The sequence below is a fragment of the Ascidiella aspersa genome, chromosome 5, assembly GCF_963924565.1.
Source record: "Ascidiella aspersa chromosome 5, kaAscAspe10.2, whole genome shotgun sequence".
Lineage (NCBI taxonomy): Eukaryota > Metazoa > Chordata > Ascidiacea > Phlebobranchia > Ascidiidae > Ascidiella > Ascidiella aspersa.
The window spans coordinates 24,809,324-24,829,441 of NC_139451.1; the positions used below are offsets into that span (position 1 = coordinate 24,809,324).

The following is a 20,118-nucleotide window of genomic DNA, read 5'->3' on the forward strand; positions in this document are numbered from 1 at the left end:
GTCTATAATCAGAAAATAATCAACTCACAATTTGTGTGGCAACCTTATAATATCAAGCATTTGTGTTCCAAGGGCATAACAGGTTATTGTAAACCACTTTGAAACTTTTTATCCAAGGCCGGGATTAGTAAACCAGGTACGTTTAAGATAATACAGGTAAATTTATCATGTTATACCAATATCACGCTTTTGCAATTACATGTCAGTTTTGTGATAAACGTATCTACGTTAGTCACTCAAAATAAACGTCCAATAACCGGGCCAACTACTGTGGCGTTAAAACAAGAACAGGGTCAGTGATAGGTTTCAAACAGTTGCGCCCTTGGTTGCACAAAATAAAAGCAAAATCCGCAAAAGCGATGTGTCAATTCTAGGCTTATCTCGTTTCCGCGCACAGTCCTTTTTGCGTCACATCATCAATCGTTTAATGTATGTCGGTCTCCAGCGGGGACAGCATGAAGTCTTTTGTCTTGGAGACGTTCCGTAACGGCGAGACACAAAGCGAGGCCGAATAATCGGGAACAGTCTCGTCCGAAGTGATCATGGGCGCCGTCATAAGTACACTGCTAGGCGGTCGACTGCGATTTCCCGTCGAGGAAAGGGCATCGTCCGGAGCGAAGGTGCTCGTCGTCTTTCCGATTTCTCCATAGCCTTGACGATCGGGCGCGAACTTGTCTAAGTATTGTGGGCGTTTCACAGCGCTGTTGGACATTGTCTGGTCTTCAGGCTTGGGCGTTTGGCTGGCACTGCAACAACACTGATGGTAAAACGGTTGAAGAGGTTAGATATAACTGGGACTGTCAAAATATCGTTGAAAAAATATATAAATTACTGAGGATGTGGTAATACTGTCGCACGTGACATGGTTAATTTAATATCATTGGTGCTATTAAAATACTGGTAAAATATGTTTGAAGAGGTTTTGAAATATTCTGGCTCTGTGGCAAAACTGGTACGGTACCAAAATGATTTTTTTTTTATTATACGCATTTTTTCTTATTTTTTTTTTGTACCGCAAGCATTAATACGTTTGATGACCACTGCCTTAAATACATCATACGCCTTTACCTGTAACGATAGAGATCGGAATGACTGGAGCCGTTGTCAGTCATTTTCCACGGCGGCTCGGCTCGAATGGCGTTCACCGGGACCGCGCCCGAATTGGTGCCGTAACCGCGCCGTAACCTGGCGGCACCGGAGCCGTTTTCGTAGGCCAGGGGCGTCGTATCCAGGCCTGTGTACTGCGCTGGTGGCGGCGGAAGCGAGCGGAAATCGCTATCCCTGCTGTTGTGGTAGTTGTGTGGCCCGTAACCTTGCGTAAAGCGTTGCTGCTGCGGTTGTTGTTGTTGATGCTGTTGGCGTCTACAGTTGTTCGGGTTGCATTCCTCGTGAAGCGCGTCGGCGCGCGTCATCGTGGTCGTGTATGTAAGGTAGCGGCCGTCTTCGATCACGTGATGCTGCTGCGGCTGCGGTTCCAAGCAGCGCTGGTTGGCCACCACGTAGTCCCGCGTTGCTTCTGTCGGTTGTTTTTGGTTTGTTTGTTTATTTTAATAAGTTAAGTTTTTCCTTATGGGAGCTGCTGCGTAGAGTGTCGCCTTTTTTCTTGGTGAAAGCTGTTTTGCCGTTCTCGTTTTATATGATGGACACTATTACCTACTTGGCGGAACCTCCACCCTATAGGGACTCAAGCCATAAGACCAAAATAAGAATTTAAAGTCGGCCTAAAAAACAGTTTGAAATACGCGCCAAGTAACTAGTATCTTATAGCCAGAATAAGGTATAAATCAGAAAAAAATACTAACCCGCTGAAATAAAACCTATAGGGCCAGAATTAAGCCTATTCAACCTTTTAGTTCTCCACCGAGCTGATTTATCAGAAAATCCCGACACCAGATTTTATCAGAAATTTTCGACTACGGTCAATGGGATGGAAACCATCTACAACTCTTGCCTATTTAAATGCAAAGATACCACGATTACCATGTACACTGTATTTTCTTAAGAACGGCAATGCTCGCGTTTTCTCGCCCATCGTGTCGCCCAAAATGTAGGAAACAAAAAAGCTGAAAACACCAAGTGTGTTATATCGTTGTTTTTTTTTAAATATAAAACTGCATGTTTGTTGAGTAGTATTTTGCGATCTGTAAGGAGTGTATTTTTTAGAGATTGATGACTGTGCCACGAACCTTTTTGTTATTTAAAAAAAATAAACCTATAGGCGTATTGTTAAAAGCAATGTAAGCAAACATTTGGCAATTCAAAGTTTGTTTACACTATATCTAGCGTCACCTTGATGAAAGCGACTTTTTCTTTGTAGTTGCATTTAAATTTGCTAGTATTTCGAATTTAATTAATCAAGCCAAGCTTTCAAATACGCGAGATCTGCCCGCACTCGAGGTAATTAGCGTAATTAACTTGTTTCGCTTATGCGCCGAAACGGGTCTTGCAACGAAAAGCAGTTGTATATATAAAAAAGTTGTTGAAGCAGACTAACTGTAGGCCAGGTATAATGTCAAGTACTGTGGGATATCGTGAGCGAAATTGCCGCGGCTTTAAGTGTGGATTTAAAGTTTTCGAACGCGTCAGGTTTTCACTCATTTTACCGCATGGCAGATGGCTGGAGCACCCTTCGTAGCGTATGCAAATTACAGTCTTTTTTCTTGATTCTGTATTTTGGCGCAAGCCATGCATTGAGTAACAAGCGATATGCAAGTGATAAATTACATTTGTATTTCTTTGTTCAGTTGGGAACACACAATGAAACCTAAAAAGCAGTAATACCTAAATCAGAAAAATCTATGACACCATAGTAATAAAACAAACGACATAATCATGGCAAAAACGCGGTAATATTCACGACAGAGTAAGAACTTAATCGTCTGAATAGGACATGAACCTGTCGGAAAGTCCTACATTCATTGGAATAAGGCCTAAATGGCCAAAATAACGTCTGAAACTGTAGGGAGAAGGTCTGGGGACGATTTGGATCCAAGGGTATGGCATCGGCTATTTTTTTGTCGATATTTTGACGCCCTAGTTTAAATGGCGCAGTTAGGGCGCCGCTGTTTTGACACTGGATTTTTTGGCCCTGTTTGGGGTAATTGGTGGGCAATGGGTGGGGTTAGAAAATGGGTTAGGCTTAAAATTATTAGGGGAGTTAGTGATGAACTTAGGGGTTGGGTTTTGGGGTTAGGTAAAATATTGTATAGGCCTGACCATTTAGGCCGTATTCTGGTGGATTTTAGACTTATTCCGATTTAGACTGTATTACGAGTTACGACTGTTAGTTATTAGTCCTATTTTGGTGTTATCACGAATTGTGTTTTATTCCGACGTTCATGTCGTTCTTATTTCGGTCCTACGGCTGGAGTCCGTTCAGTTATCACGACTTCGTTGGGAACCTTTTTGCAATAAACGCTTGCGCATACGTTTAATTGTTAGTTATTATTTATTGCCATTAAGATAGCACTGTTATTGCAAGGACGTGAGTATTTAAAGTCCCTGGACAAGTGGGAACAAATCAGGGTCAGATTGAGTTAGTCTAACACTACTAAGCATACCGTTCTTCTTTTCCAATTCTCTTTTCGCGTTTTCCACGTCTTCCTCTTTTCGTTTGTCGAGTTTTTTGCCCCAAGTTTTGACCTAAAAAAATTAAATTAGTTATTCTGCAAATCATATTCGTTGACCAAACGATATTGTTGAAAAACAACAGCTGAATACTCCAAAAAGCTGGCAATTTAATTTAATTCAATTCAGTCTGACCTGAATTGAGTTGCTATAGCTTTGGTAGAGTTTTCTGCTGTTACTGACCTGGAATTAAGGTCGACATTTATCTTGCAAGGGTCAAGGTGATTTCCAATACCACATGTCAAGTGCTACTATTGGAAACTATTTGCTTTTACACCAATGCTTCGTAACCTGTAGTGGCACACTGTGTGCCAAGAGACCGTGCCTAGTGTGCTGTGTAAACTTGTTTACTTGGGCTTGTTTCTAAAGGCGCTGTCTAAAGTCCATTAACAAATCGTACAGCTTAGGCATACATTTTGATTAAAATGTCTTTCTTTTCGTACAATATATATAAACTTTTTTTAAACGCACTCGACCACCAGGCTATTATTTAACGCTCCCAAACTGAAGAACAACCACAACAACGAAACTTCTTTGTGAAATAATGGGCATGTTTGTCCTTATTATCCGCTTTGTAACTTTGTTGGTGTTCCAAATGGGAAATCGGGGCAAGTTCCGAGATTCCATACGGCTGGTTTTAGAATTTAAACAGCCTCAAATTAAACGTTAAGAGAATATAGTATAAAACGCTTTGTAACATGAACAATCTATACGTCCTCGGCTGGCTCATGTGTCCATCATTATTTCAGGTATATTTTTGTAGGCGTTACGGAGCACTGTTTTTTAGCACGTTTTAAAAATATATCAACTGCCAACTTACCTTTATGACCTCATAGAAGTAGTCGAACAGCTCGAGAATGGTCAACAAACTCGCACCGATGAACAATCCCATCTGGCCGCCGATATCACCTGACGAAACGAGCGTATAGCATTGAAGTAGGTTTGATTATTTTAGAGTTTTGTTGTGAAGTTACTGTAGCCGTTCGAATATTTTTAAGCTCTGTTTAGAGATGTCCTATTCATTTGAATGAAACTGTTATCTCACATTGCTTAGCCGGGTAATAAAGTTTTGTTATGCCATATACCGGTGCATTTTTTTCCGCGGCCCAAAATACTCCAAAATACGCCACACACTCTAATTTTTAAAATTTAGTTCAATAAATGTACGGTTATCAGTCACGCAGCCCACAACTACATAATAAAACTAAACTATTAAAAATGGCTTAGCGGCCCACAGTTTGCAAACCACTGCCATAAACCATATTTCAGTATATGTTTTATATATATTTCGTCGAACATTTTGACAACCAAGGCACAAAAATATATTCTTACGTAAACGTCGAACCCGCACGTCTCACGCAATTTACAGTTTACTTGCTTTTTGACGAAAAATATTTTTTTTTTTGTTTCTAACTGCAACTTACCGAGGAGTCCCGGTATTTCGTATGCCCTCTTCTGCTCAATCGTTTCGTAGTTCAGGGCCTCAAAGAAAATGTTTAGTTTGACGTAGTTGTTTCTGAAAAGGAATTTTAAAAGCTTGCAAAAACACGGCAACTTACGCGCAGCTGATCCTATATTACAGGGATGGCGAACCTTTTCGCCGCGCGGGTTACAAACAAGGACTTAATCCTTACACAATGCATAGGTGGATTATATATTTAATTATAGCATGCTAATTCTATGCGAAACTTTGCTGATGCGTCGTTTTAAGTGGTATTGTCTGGGTTGGTAATTCAAGGATTTGGGACGATTTCCAAATTTGGACTCCCACGACTATTAAAAACCTAAATAGGTAACAAATGTTGCAGTATTTTTTATTAGTGGAGTTCAGCAGAAAGATTTTCAGCATGGTTTAACCAGCAGGGTTTTCAAAATTCTTAGTCTTTGAGCCCTTAATTTTCCTTACTATTCCCACCCTTAACGTTTTACCGCGATAAACTAAATGCTTTCAGTTGTCTGCTTTTCTTCACACATTTGAAGTACAGTTAATGCTTTTTTAATTTATCCTTTTCTGAAAATAATTTACAACATTTCAATATTTCTAGAGAGACAAGTGGGTCATTAAAAATGTGTGGTGGGACAGTGGTTCGCCATCCCTGCTATATTAACATGTACCTCTACGCCTTATTGTGACCTGATTTATTTCAAGTTTTAATTTTTCAGGAATTAGGCCGACATTTGTTATGGAAGGGTCAAGGTGATTTCGATTATCACATAGTGCTACCCATGTCAATAGCATACAAATGACTTTGTCCGGGATAACCTAAATCAGTCGTTCTTTCTCAAATTTGTGCAAACAAGCACGGGCTAGAAAATAGGGATATCCAATACTTGCTGTTTTCTGTCTATACCCATACCTGGCATACCACATATTCCTGACAAAACGTATTGCGATCCTATCCGATACTAAATTACATCATTGCTAAGCTCCACCATTTAAATGTATTTTTCTCAAGGTTTGGGAACACAATTTCCCATACTTTTACGAAGTATATTAGATCAACAATAAATTTCAAAGCCAAAAAGGTCGAGTAGATCGACAGCATCTTGATTAAGACGTTTCGATACGAACTTGTATCATCTTCAGTTAGTTATTATTAAGCTACATTACAGATCCGTGCATAGTGTACCCAAGTATATTAGATCAATTGTCAAACAATCGTTTTTTTTTGAAAAGCTGGCGTTTTAAGATAAAAATTCTACTTTTATCGGACAACCTTACTTGAAGTATTAAATTTCAACAGAATAAATGTTCGTAATCCCTAATTATATCTAAACTTTGCAAAATATACGCGTGCCCAATTTTTGATTAGGTTAGATTTTCGTTTTTCGCTTTGTACGCCAGTGAATAATTAATCGGCGTTCTTTCCCGGCGCTGTTGTTGTTGCGAGTTGAAAAATTAACAATCTGCGGAATGTCTACAAGCCGGCGAGAATGAAGTCAGCATTTTAAATTTGCAAACGCCTTGTTAGGCTTATTTACGGTCCGTCAAATCGCCATTACCGATTTTGCGCACATTAGTCGCCAAGGTATTGATTCGACTTTCGACCGTTTCCCCTTGTCGCATAATGGAAGTCTATCAACGCGTTCTCTATCGCTGAACCGAATGATTTCGCCACAAAAAGCCTCGTATCCATTAGGTGCTAAGTCCCGGCATCGAATTGTTTAACAGCTATTCTTTGCTGATATGTTTGCCCTTAATTCGTTGCGGTTATTTGACGTAACCGCTCTTTCTTATGAGCGTATAGCTTAGATTAGGATGGTTTCGGCTGTTTTTCGTCTTTAATACTGAGTGACGTAGTCTGTACTATTCGGTAATTCATTATACATCAGATACTGCGCCCAAACTTTACTTGCCTACGCCTACGTGTTAATATGAAATTAAAAGTGCATTCGTCAGTTGGGCGTCAACCAGTTTCGCATTCCACAATTTACAGTTTACTTTTGTGGTTTGTCGTCTAATTAAGCAAAGAAAATCGAACTACATTGGAAAAAATGTCGGTATACCGCTCTTCGAATTTGTATCGTCGACCTCGATTTTTCATCCAATTATTGAATCGTAGTACTTTTTGTCATGTCTAATGCACTGGTATAACTCGTAAATGGTTGATTTTATGCAATAATTAACCTTTACTCTTGGTCATTTCAGATACACTCTTGGGCATTTTTAGTTTGTCGCAAATCTACATAATTTGTTTAGTAATAACAACAACTAATTTATGCTTAGGGGAGTGACACTCCAGTCGGACAAGTGGGTGTTAATCAGCACTTGCCCATATTCCATAGCGAATTGCATTCGTATTGGCGAGGGCGCGAGTTAAAAAATTCCAACCCTGTGCTTTGTGTGAAAACTATTAACTGCTATATCTAGTAGCATGTCATCCATGTTGCTTAATCGAGTGACAAATTATTAGTTTTGAAGAACACAAGTTTCGGTGAGTTTTTGAGTTGTTGTGTCGGTAATTACCAAGTTTTTTACAAAATGCTTATCAGCATGTGTGGCTAGAACTGAGATTAGTTGTGAACTTGTGATACTCAAGTACTAGTTTTTGTATATATGACTCATTTTGTTTGGTGTAATGACACAAAATACACAATTCAACGCTTGCGTCGTACGTCGTACTGTTAAATTGTGAAAAAGTTTAGACAAATTGTGAATATTTGGGTATACGGCCTATTGTGCGACTGGTTGGTGTGGAGTTGTTTGATCCGATGCTAGACAATGTCCCCGTCGAATTCGATAAAAATTAAACCGTTGTATTGTACAAATGAAAATATAGTAAGTTAAAACATGCAAATGGAACATTTTTCTCGTGTAATAAGCCTTTGGTTTACCTGAGAATTTCTAGTCAACTTTGATTTATCGAACCAAACGACCGATTCCACCATATAGCATGAGTACGGATGTTACCACTTACTATGAGTATGGGTTTGCGGTATATAATATAGAACAATGGTTCTCAGCTTATGTTTCTAAAACGATCCCTTTAGGTTCTGTCAAAACGGTCACCAGACCCCATATAAAAATAGTTTTGAGTCAATAGAGTACCTCTCAATTGAACTTAATGTTATATACAGTATAGACAAGCAGGAAAATTACCTTTGATACAAAAGATAATGATGGAAATGTTCGAGCCTGTTACACAAACAAACACATACCATTTTTAAATGACATCATTTGTCAATCATGCTAAAAATTAAAAATTTTCACAAACCCCCTAACATCTTGGGTTAAGACGCGCCGAAAAACAACATGCCTACAATATCAACCCATTTCCGCCTAACTGCGATTTACTCACTTGACGTAATCCTCGCTGACTTTGTACTTGTAAGCCAGGTAGCTGAGTGCCTGGGTGCTTGGAAGTTGTAGAGTCGAGGTCTCCAAGTTGTACCTTCAAACACAGGGGAGCAAATTTTTAAACGGATAAATACCTACGAATGATATATAACAATCAACCTAAACCTCCTTATGTTTTAGTCTTGGTGATTCGTCTGCGCTATAACTATCATAACCTTCACAAATATTTTACTATGACTGCCTGTAAACCGAACTCATTTAAGAAGGCATTCTGTGTAAAGACAAATTCTAAAACAGCGCGCCACGTCCGGGTCTTATTTTCTAGACCTAAGGCATATTAAAAAACCTATGGTAATTCAATTAAAAAAAAACATAAGGAAAATCATTAACTGGTTTGCTGTAGTACAAAGTCGCCTTTTATTCTAGCCCTAATTACGACATATTGTACCAAATCAGCCATGCGCATCTAGGTTTAGATAAGGGCGCAACCGCAATCCTTTATCTTACCCTACTCTAGAAAATATTGCTCACATTGCTTGAAAGTGCACTTAAGTCACTGTTTTCAAATGACTTGACTTTAGTCGTTTAGGAAAAATGACTTGAATTTACTGAAGTCTTTTGGACAAATGACTTGGGTGGATGTGAAGTGTTTATATTAAGCATTTTTTCATAAATTTAGTTTTATTTATCTTATATTTTTGCAACAATTTGCTTGCTATATCTTTTTGTTATATTTTGTTTAGTTATTGCACATTATAATTGGACAAATTTACCATTTTAACATTTACTTTTTATAACAAGGACATGCTCTAAATATACCTTGACTGGAACTTGACTTGTTATTTATTCAAAATGACTTGACTTAGATTTAAACTATTTGGGATCTAATTCATTTCCTTTACAACACTGTCTTGTTTACAACACTGTCGTTTTACCAGCACGATTATGCGAAAACGTTTTCACAATAAAATACAATCAGCCAACCGTCTTACTTGGCTTTAGGTATTCACATAAGTCATTTGTTTGACTTAAGTCGTTACTACACTGCTCACAAGACATTCACCAATATAACCCGGGACTCACGAACCTTGTAACCTCGCAGGGCGTTTCGCAGACGCACTTCTCCACGTCTTTCATGACCAGAAAGTCCAGAGCGGGGTCTGCGCACAGTTTGTACTGTTCCGGGGTGCAGTACGGTGTCGAATCACCTGGGACGGAGAGGAACAAGTTGGTAAGCCAGTTTTAATATTAGATACGTATGTAGGACAACTCAGTATGTGGCTTTGCTAGAAGACAAACCTAAATATACCTGTTTTTTGTCGAATTATTCACAGATTGCTAAAACGGACTGTTTTTAAACGTCTTAAGAAAGTCTGATTTAAATAGTTTATGTGACGTTGTATATATTCGGCGGTTGCAGAATTCTTCGACATTGCAATTTATCCAAATAGTTTCGACTTTTGAGGAATTATTGACCTTCCTCGTATGTTTTAACCCGATTGAACATTACCCTTATCGTTGTAGGCAACGCTGCGCGCGGGAACTTTGGACCTTTTTATTAATTAAACCTAATCGAATGAATTGCCGTTTTTCGCTTTCGCAGGACTTTTTCGTTTCTATTGTCCATCCTTTTAGTGGAAAAGGTTGCCTAATAGCGAAATAACTATAAAGTTTTACGACTGGTTATAGGTAATTTAATCCAGGTGCACCCTATACAATTTTTTACCGTATTTCCGGACTTGATTTGCCACTAACACATCGGAAAAAAATATGTGTACAATAACACCACTTTTCCGAAAACTACAAAAATGCTGGGCAAAAATGACTGTGAGCTCTATACACAGTCGAAACGAATCCCCACATGGAGCAAATAAATCAATAAACGACATTACATGGTCCATTGTTGCTTTTCTTTTAATGTTTGTCTAGTATATATATATATTCCGCATATAGTTGCAATTATTTTGCCCTGAAGAAGATTGCCCGAATAGGTGGTCGAAACGTTGGCACCTTAATAAAAATATGCCGGAAGTACAATTTTATAATTAAACGTTAGGAACTTTTAACATATACCTGGCATGTGTATCATCCTGCACTTGCAGTTGGCCACCACGAACTTGGTCTCACACGTGATACGGCAAGCCGAGATGCTGTAGTTGTTGAAGTGGTAATGCTGCGATTTATTGAAGCCCTCGATGCAGTTTCCCCAAGGCGAGGGAAGGAAGGTGATCTGCAAACAGCAAAAAAATGGTTTAAATATATATTTATATAAATATATAGTTTGCACTTCAATAGGGTTATTCGCATAAAGTTGGTGTGTGGACGTAAATATATAGTTTGCACTTCAAAAGGGTTATTCGTTAAAATTGGGTATTATTGCAATGGTGAGTTAATGTCTAAGGCCCTAGACTAGAGGTTCTCAAACTGTGCGTTCCTCCAATTGTCCAAAAGGTTCACATATTCTTCCGTTCCTGTCTCAACTTCATTGCGGTAATAACAGGCTTGCAAATGTATTATATTATTGAATAGTTATCCCCTGACATACTATGCATTATCTGCGAACAGCAGAAAAAATGGTTTAATGTGGACGTAATTATAGTTTGCACTTCAATAGGGTTGTTCGTCTAAAACTGGCCTTTATTGCAATGTTGAGTTAAAGTCAAAAGCCCTAGACTAGAGGTTGTAAAACTGTGCGTTACTTCAATTGTCCAAAAGAGTCACACAATGTTTACGTTCCCGTAAAAAATACAATTGCCCCACTTGGTGTTACATAAAGACTACAAGTTACGAAATCTCACCCACCCTTTGCTCTTGTGTAGCTATGAGCGTCTGAAATCCAGGGGAAACCCCGAAACCGAGTTCGTGGATAAAAGGGGGCTCGGTCTGTGCGTGGATCTGAACTTTGAACCCGGCCTCCACTGAAATTTCATCTATAGGAGAAAAAAATTTGTTACATCGATCACTTCTACACTGGAGAAAAGGTCATTACCATATTTTTCTACAGTATAGTGGCTTGCAAAATATATGGTTTGAATAGGTTCATATTTTTAAACTTGATTTAAGGGCTGTATTAATTTAAAACTTAGAAAATGTATCACTTAAACAATTTTGATTCGGTGGTAAAATAGCATTCTGTGTAGACTACTAAGTATATTACTATGCTGTAAAGATAGATACAGCAAGAAAGACGACTTTAAGTTAAACCTTCGTTTTAAACTTGTGCACTGGACTGGAATGTTAATTTTTTTTACTGCGGTCGTAAAATCTTCCATTTTATGTGGTAGATAACCCTTAATATCTCAAATTATTTGACTTTACTTATGTTTATGTAGAGAGATTATGAATTACACCAAACGAGACAAAAAGCAACATAGGTAAATCACACATTGTCGATATAATTTGAACGTCTCAAATATAGAGTTCCTGCTATTTAATGGCTGCTTTAATTGAATCGTGTGCAGCCTTCAATATTTTCAAAAAATGCAAAAAAACAACAACTAGAGGCTTAATCGCACTTACAACATCATCATGTATTCTACAATAAATCTTTAGAGAATTTAGCTTTGATTGAATCGTGTGCAGCCTTTAATATTCTCATTAGGTACAAAAAGCAACCAACTATAGGGTTAATCGCACTTGCAACATCTTCATGTGTTCTGCTATAAATCCGTTTTTAAAGTTTCGCGACAAAACTATTCCATATGTACCTGACTCGTCCCACACCGGCAGATACTCATCCTGTTGTGTATCAAGCAGTATTTCCAGTCCGTTGTCGATACCGCCTTTAAGGGTTTTTAGCAGCGGCGCGTCCTTGCCGGAATTGAACGTATAGCATTTGCCGTATCTTGTGAACACCTATATGAGAAGGAAGACACGATTCATGAACAGTTCGCAGCATAATGGTTTGAATAATTATATTTATTGTATTATGTAAAACTGCTGGATGAGCATCACTCGGTTATATATTATGCCTGGCAGCAATAGCTTATTTCATAATGGTTTGAAGTTGTAGTAAGACATAGTAAGAATGCCAAAGCCTATACAGAAGTCTCTATTCATCTTCAACATACTGAGGCACGGATTCAAAATATATATTTACTGCCGAGGCAGACGAATAAAACAAGGAAACATGGAGAAATACACTTTCACTACATAAACCAGAGTATAGTTAGTGTATGAACAGTTACATTACCAATTAATAACGAAGCTGGAAGAAATAATTTAGCTAAAAATAATGTTGTTGAGGTTTGTCACACTACACTAACTAAGAAATCCATTCGTATTTACAATATGGAATTGTTTGTTTATTTGCTTTCTTGTATGTAACAATTTATTTTCCTTTTTCCTTTGTGTATTTGATATTAGAGTGTTTGTGAACATTTTTGTCGAGCAGTTTTACTTGTATTTTAGGTTGATCATCTAAATTACTGACAGCCATGTCATCTAATTTGAAGTCGTTTTAGTCTGCTTTACGTTTATATAAAACACCATAAATCACACATCCTACTGACAAAATGATAGCTCGCGATAGGAACATAGCTTTTATTACGAACAAACAATCAAAATAGGCACATAACATTAGTTATGATTAGTTTTGTGTCCTGAAAAATAAATCGTACACTTGCAACACTCAAAACCAAATATAACTCAAGAAAACTACCGTAAACATATGCACATATCATAATTTTACAATAGTTGTCAAACTTACCGGTATCCACTGTATCTTCTTACATGGTTTACCCCTGTACCTACAAATTTTCAGTAGGCCGTCGAGGCTCTGCCCGGTTCGATTGTAGAACTCAAACATGTCAAAGCTACGCTTGGTCGGTTTATAGTCGCTCCTCTGACGCATAATCGGTCGGATTTGACGCTCAACGAACGGCCAAGTTCTGTTGTCACGAAAGCTGCGAAAAGTTGTGATTTTGAATGAAATGCCGAAGAGTTATCAGAGGCAAATGGGCCACAAATTACATGCTGGAGGCAAACATATTGTGGACGGTCCAAAATTGTTAAGCAATAGTACCCAAAATATAGTATGCACACGGATCTGTAATGTAGCCTAGTAAATGTCAAAGCCTAAAATGTCGAGTAAATCGACATCATAGACGATTCGATACGCACTTTGTTTCATCATCAGTTGATGTGACTGAAATATATTCACACTTCACTTCCTTCGCTTACCTGTAAGTGAGATTGGGATATATTTCACATTACTGATAATGATACAGGTGCATACCCTGAATAACGGAATAAAACTGATTTCTCTGAATGCCTTCAAATAAATATTTTACTTTTGAACTATATATATATATACATATACATATATATATATATACATATTCTTGTCAATTCTGAAAGCAGGTTATTACAATAGGCACTGCTATTTTTGTAACTTTTATCTATTGGCAATTTGGCCATGAAGTGGTAAATTTAAACCTTGTTTGTTTATGAGAACAATATTTGTTCCGCGTGTTTTTTCATTAAAGCCATTACATCCCCTACTGTTGTATCCAAAACAACCCACCTATTAAAAAAAACACATATAGAATAGCCGACCCACGGTATCTGACCGAATCTGGAGTTGTTTTATTTTTCTCGTTGTTTTTTGTCTCACTGCCAACCTTGTGACCCAGACATCACAAAAGGATGACACTGACTTGCTTCTAATGCCGTTCGACCCGTAACATTGGTTCGTCGTATCGCCAAGAGGCCTATATTGAGCGGCTGGAATGTGTTCCGAAGTATTTTTCATGCATTATTCATGGATCTAGTTTTGTGATCTGTAAATTCGACATGTTTGTTTTATGTTGTACATGCAAAAATCGAAATCCGTTTTCGGAACTTGAATATTTAATGACTGAATGTTGGTTCTATGGTAATGACTTCGTAATTTGATCTTTCCCTGTGTTAGTGTAGCGTTTATGCGATGGTAACGTCAAGGTTAAAATGTCATTAAGCAAAGAATAAAATCTAGACGATATTATCGTGGAAACAAAGCTTCCGCCACAGCTAATACAACTATGAGGAGAATTATATGAGCTTTGGAGGTGGTCTGGACTCAGGAGAACTGTTTTATTGCACACTGTTGCGTTTACCACTTTCATTGCGACCTACAGAATGTCCAGCAAAAATTATATAAGCAGTTACGTGATATTGCCTATATTTGCTTAACTTGTGGATATCGATTGTTGCGTAAACGCTACGAACGCTACACTAAAAATCCGCATGGGAACTATAGAGTGACTCTGTTTGCACAAAACTTAAACCAACTGGTTCCTTACGATAGTTGGTTAGCGTTTCTATACGTTAAGTACGTTAGCGGATAAATGTAAGGACCATAATAGCAAATGCAGGGTCTTTCGGGCTAAGGATTTAAATTAGCCGCCACACAAATCTTCGGGAAAAGTTTTCGGTATACTTTCGAATACACCTTTTTGAATTTAATTGCGATTACCTTTTTCTTTTTAATTTTTTCTTTTTTTCAAGATTTGTGTAAGTGTTTTTAAATAGGATTTTTTGATAAATTCATTTATCAATCTAAATTTTTTTAAAAGTTTAACGTTTACTTTTTATGTCAATGACATAACTTGAAGTTGACTGGATCTAACAATGTCTTGACTGGGACCTGGTTTAGGCAATTGGTTATATGGACTGGGACTTGACTTGTTATTTTGTAATATACTTGACTTAGACTTCAGTTATTTTCGAAAAACTTGCCGGGCAATTAAGTCATTTCAAAATGACTTGTTTACAACACAGTACCACGCACTAATATGTATTGCGCCACACTCCTTACCCGACTTTCAGGCTAAAATCCGAGTTGAACAGGCCCAGAACGCTGCCGGCGTAGTAATAATCGTCGGTCGTGATTTCGCCAAGCCGAAACGAGTTGACGTTGCAGATGGTGAGGGCGGGAAAACTCATTTCTGCCGCTTCCTCCTCGTCTAGTTTGGTGACGTGGGGATGCTGACTGTAGTAGCTGTACCTGTCGTAGGCCTGCAACGAAGTTCGAGTGGTTGGTTGTTGTATAATCACCATGTCATACAGAACCAGCAGACAGTGTTGGAATGACGTAAGTCATTGACTTGATTTGACTTACGTCTTTCTATCTAAATGACTTGACTAGACTTAAGTCTTTTGGACAAATGACTTGACTTTAACTATTTTGTCAAATATCTTGGGATTACGTTAAGTGGTTTTTGTTAGAATTTATTTCCAGTTTTGTACGTTAAATAATTTGATTGCTGTAGATGTCGTTTGCCTTATTTTGTAACTGAATTGTTCTTTATATTTGGCCGAGTTTACCAATTTTAATGGTTTAAATTATGTCAATGACATTACTTGAACTTGACTGGGATAATCATTTCAAAATGCCTTTTTAACAAAACTGCTATCACATAATTTGAATAACCCTGGATCAACAGCAATACTCTAACAATGCGAGTAATCAAGGTCAAAGACTTTATGTATACGGTAAAATAAATATAGCCTATCAACAAATTTCGCCCGAAAACGGTCATCGTCATTATATTTTAATTTGAATTAATGACACTTTGGATATAGAGTCGGAATTGCTGCGGCGCCTCGTAGATAGCTGTAACCAGTGTTTTTAAGGTGTCTAAGAGGAAACGCGACCTCTTAAAATATGTAACCTTCGTCTGTAAATGCAACAGAGAATGAGCAGTTTAGTACTTAAATAAGGGTCGTTGCGGTCTCCTGTTATTGCTTTCTAGCAGTCACCACACATCAATTTACAAAACTTATGGTTATACCTATTTTAACCCTGAAACACAGGTCACTAAATTTGCATGACGCTTGAAGATTGTGTACTGATTAGGCTTAGTTTCCTTAACAATTTGACGAAATATGAACTATAAGTTTTGCAGTATGCTGTAGTTGCACCACTGGCAAACATTTAATCTTTTACCACGTTGATGAAGATCAAAATAAGTACCAAGCATAATAAATCGAAAAACAGTTTGTTTGGATGTTATGCGATAAAAATATTCCACTCCTATGGGCATCACAGTAACTAAAAACACAACAAAATATAAAGCAAGAAATACGCAATTGCGGATGGCGTAATTTTGGCTTTATATTTTGTTGTGTGTTTAGATACTGATGATGCTTCTAGAGTCTACAGTTTTGTCCTTAGTTTATCAATTGATGTTCAACCAGAATCGTTAGTTTTTAACCATTCGGATTCACGCAGATTCTTTTATTCGAAAGAAAATACTGATTTTACCATGGATGAAGGTTTTTTAATAAATGTTAAGTTTTTTAAATGGTTTGTTTTTACACTTTTTCAAGTCTAGACAAATAGCATTTGACTTTTGTAAGCTTTAAAGAATCCAAAATAATTAATTTCGCTCCTGAATTTAATAGGGTTCGTATTATAAAGAAGAAAATTCAATTAAAGTATGGGTCAAAAGTAACAAATATTTATCGACAAGAGGTACTTTTACACGTTTCAACATCAAATTAATCTGGCGACATGCAGAAGAAGACGAGTTTTTTTTTAAACATCGCAGGTGGCTATTCAGAAAACATTTTTTACCGACACCTGCTGACTCACAACGTACGTGACTCACAACGTACGTTAAAAATACATGTAGAACCGCACGTGGCACTTCCAAGAGCACAATAGCGCCACATAGCACTTCCAAAAGCCACGAAGCGACTCGCGAGCCGCGGTTTGGCAACAGTTGACCTTCACAGTTAATTAGGCTAGTCCTGTGAAGTCTACACCTTTCCAAGATAATGCACACCGCCTTAATACCGGGTTAACGATGTACTTTACCAACGATTTAAGGCTGAAAGCGAAACAAGTGGTCAACTTTATAATTTTTAATTTTGGTAAAACGTCTTGTTCCGGCGAATAATCCTTATTGGGCAAAACCTTTAAAACACTTAAAATGAACTGTTTTGAATCTTAAACCGCTTCATCATTACAACCTTAGAAAAAAAATTTCCAAGGATAAAATGATAAAAGCGTTTTTTCTATGTATATTTTGCGTTATGGATTGGCGCAGCAAACGTACGGTGGCCCAACTTTGCCCAATATACATGAATTTTTAACGCATGAAACGCCGTGTTGTTAAAAACGGTTGATAAACAAGCTTGGAAGATCCCGAGCCGCGGGACCTTTACGTTTACGTTGCTACCCGTTCAATTAGGCGCCTGCAAACCCGATTGGGTTAGCATTGACGTGTGCGAATTTTAAATTAGGTGTAAGCCGCTACAATGCGACCCTTACCAAATTTAGCGATCATACTGGATGCCTAAGCCACTGAGCGAAAATAAATACCACGTTTTAAGCCTCATAAACGTGATATGGGGCCTATGCTGAGCAATATGCCGTGCTTTACATATTTAGAAATAAGGAAAAAAAGAAATGCTTTTTGTAGCTAAACAAAAAGTGCTTTGTAAAGTAACATTTGGCGTATGGACGGCTTTTCAAACTTGAAATCATTTAATATTAATGCCTTAGTTTTTGTGCTTATAATTTATTCTTCGCATCTGGCGTACTTCCACCTTTCACACTTCAGTTTTCTCCGCTCCTGCTTGACAGTTAACATAAAAAGGCTCGTTAAACTTGCCTCGAACTTTAAATCACCTGTTCAAAGTTTAAAATGGGACAAGCAACGCGAAAAGCGGCGTAATTGCATTAATATTGGGATAGTCGGTTTGTAAGCAAGCGTTTATCATTGGTGCATCATTTGAAACTCAATTAATTGTGACGTCACAAACCTGGTTGAGAAACATTCCAAGCGACGAGAAGAAGAAGATCGCCCAGAGAGCCTTTCTCAGCGTGAAGCGACTGGGCGTAAAAATGTGGCTGATGCCGTGGAAAGTCGAATTCGACGCGAAAAAAACTAAATCCGAGGGCCGGGGCTCCTTTCGCTCTACCCTTTCCTACAGAAAAAAATTCGATTTAAAATTTACCTTTAAATAGGGTTTTGGGTGTGAATTCGACCACCATCGTTCAACGAGAACTAAAATCAAGTTAGAAGTCGGTAATTCGCCATGATTTCAGAGGCAATTTTATTTCATTTGTTTTATTTTATTTCCTAAAATGAATCGTAGTCGTTTGTCTTATAATCTCCTTAAAGATTATTATAACTGACAAAAATATGTGGAATTGCCCATATATAAAATGGTATAAACTTTTCGTTAAATAAGTTTTAACAATATCCGTACTTTACACATATGTTTCATAAAAATTTACGAACTTTAATCTTTATAATGAAACACTATTTTATAATAGTTATACCATAATAACATGCTTGCTATCCGTTTCGTAAGCCGTTAAAACAAACACACCCTCACCTTGCGATACGTGTATGCAGATCGTATAGATTCGGGGACATCCCGGTCGATGTCTTGCCGTATTTGTTCTTCACCCTTCTCCACGTTCCTCTCGAATATTTCCTCCTTTAGAACGTCCCCGTTTCTCACCTGCTTGCCCTGGTCTTGGTACCTACTGGCAACTTCTGGTTCCTGCTCAATGGCGGACAACGACGTGAATTTCACCCCCGACTGAAGCTCGTGTGATGTTATCATGTTGTCGCTGGCCGACCAGCCATTGTTGGCGTACATCCTAATGCTTACTCTCAAGTCTAATGGAAAAATTCAAATTGTAAGCTTTTATCGAGAAGACAAATGTGTTTTTAATCGCAATCTAGCAAGAAAACACATTATGCTGCCTTTCTTCACAAAGTATTGTTGTATATAATCTTATAAATCAGAAAACCTGCCTCATTTTATTCTTTTCTTTCTTTGATATACAAGCTGTCATTTTTTTTTATCTTGTTGACAACTTGTTCTGAATTGTTGTTTTATAGAAAAACTTTACTTTCAGTTTTTTTTTTTTGCTCTCGTTGCTTGTTTCAAAGTAAACGCTTTCGTAATGTTCTTATAAAGTTAGGAATAAAAGACTGCTTTTGCAGAATCTACCACCATAAAACGATATAACTGCGAATGATTCACATCTTTCAACCGTCTAAGCTTACACTTTACTTCGTATAACTTTCGCTTTTCCTTTTTTGCATTTTTGCTCTTTACACCCGAAAACATTTCATCCTGCAACTCTCTTATGCGGCCCTGTACTGGACCCAAATTTCTGGCAAAGGCGCGATCCTGTTTTAAAACAAAAACGAACGTTTTAATTATCCTTTTACCCTGTGTATAGTGCTTAATGAAACTATAACACGTTCAATTCATCTCTGTCAGCCAACTGCCTTCACCTTAAGCGCAGAGCCCTCTCTGTTTTGCATTTGTCTATCTAGACTACAGTTGCGATCGAACCGTATGCCCTACAGTTTTTATAGGCATTTGGAGAAAAAAACTGTCGTTAAATTCTGCTTTCCTAAACTGCGAATGCCTTTTTTTTTTTTAATCAACATGCCGGCGTCTCCTGAAACACCTGTCTGGCCACAAATCAATCAGGGAAAACTTTTGTCCAACGCTATGCTGAAAATTGCACGTGCGTGGTCGTTCCGCCTTTCAAACTGAATACACACACTAAATACCCTTTTACCACAACAACCTTAATTTATGAAATGTTCTTCAACTATCGATCAGAGATTTCTGTCCTAATTTAAAGCATGGACTTGTGTTTTATTTACTAACGAAACTGCATGCCTTTAAACTAGCAGTAGTTTTGCCCTCAAGAGCAAATTCGCATTATTTCG

The 20,118-nt window shown here is 37.8% G+C and overlaps 1 protein-coding gene across 1 annotated transcript; it reads right to left on the reverse strand.

The window, feature by feature from the left end:
- Positions 1-424: 424 nt before the first annotated feature.
- Positions 425-19,024, reverse strand: LOC146145569 (acid-sensing ion channel 1A-like). Its single transcript, XM_083390618.1, has 14 exons — positions 18,755-19,024; positions 18,176-18,340; positions 15,222-15,421; positions 13,134-13,329; positions 12,133-12,280; positions 11,228-11,355; positions 10,499-10,655; positions 9,513-9,633; positions 8,427-8,519; positions 5,052-5,143; positions 4,448-4,536; positions 3,561-3,642; positions 1,069-1,516; positions 425-746 (listed from the first exon to the last, which is right to left on the reverse strand). The coding sequence occupies exons 1-14, from the start codon at positions 19,022-19,024 to the stop codon at positions 425-427; spliced, it is 2,511 nt and encodes an 836-aa protein (XP_083246744.1).
- Between the last annotated feature and the right edge of the window lie 1,094 nt (positions 19,025-20,118).

Excerpts from the sequence above, each read along its gene's own strand:
- LOC146145569 (XM_083390618.1), bottom strand. The coding sequence starts at position 19,024 with ATGTACGCCAACAATGGCTGGTCGGCCAGCGACAACATGATAACATCA. Across the intron at positions 11,356-12,132 it reads GCCGGTGTGGGACGAGTCAG|ATGAAATTTCAGTGGAGGCC; the intron begins GTACATATGGAA and ends TTTCTCCTATAG. Across the intron at positions 9,634-10,498 it reads CAGGATGATACACATGCCAG|GTGATTCGACACCGTACTGC; the intron begins GTATATGTTAAA and ends TCTCCGTCCCAG.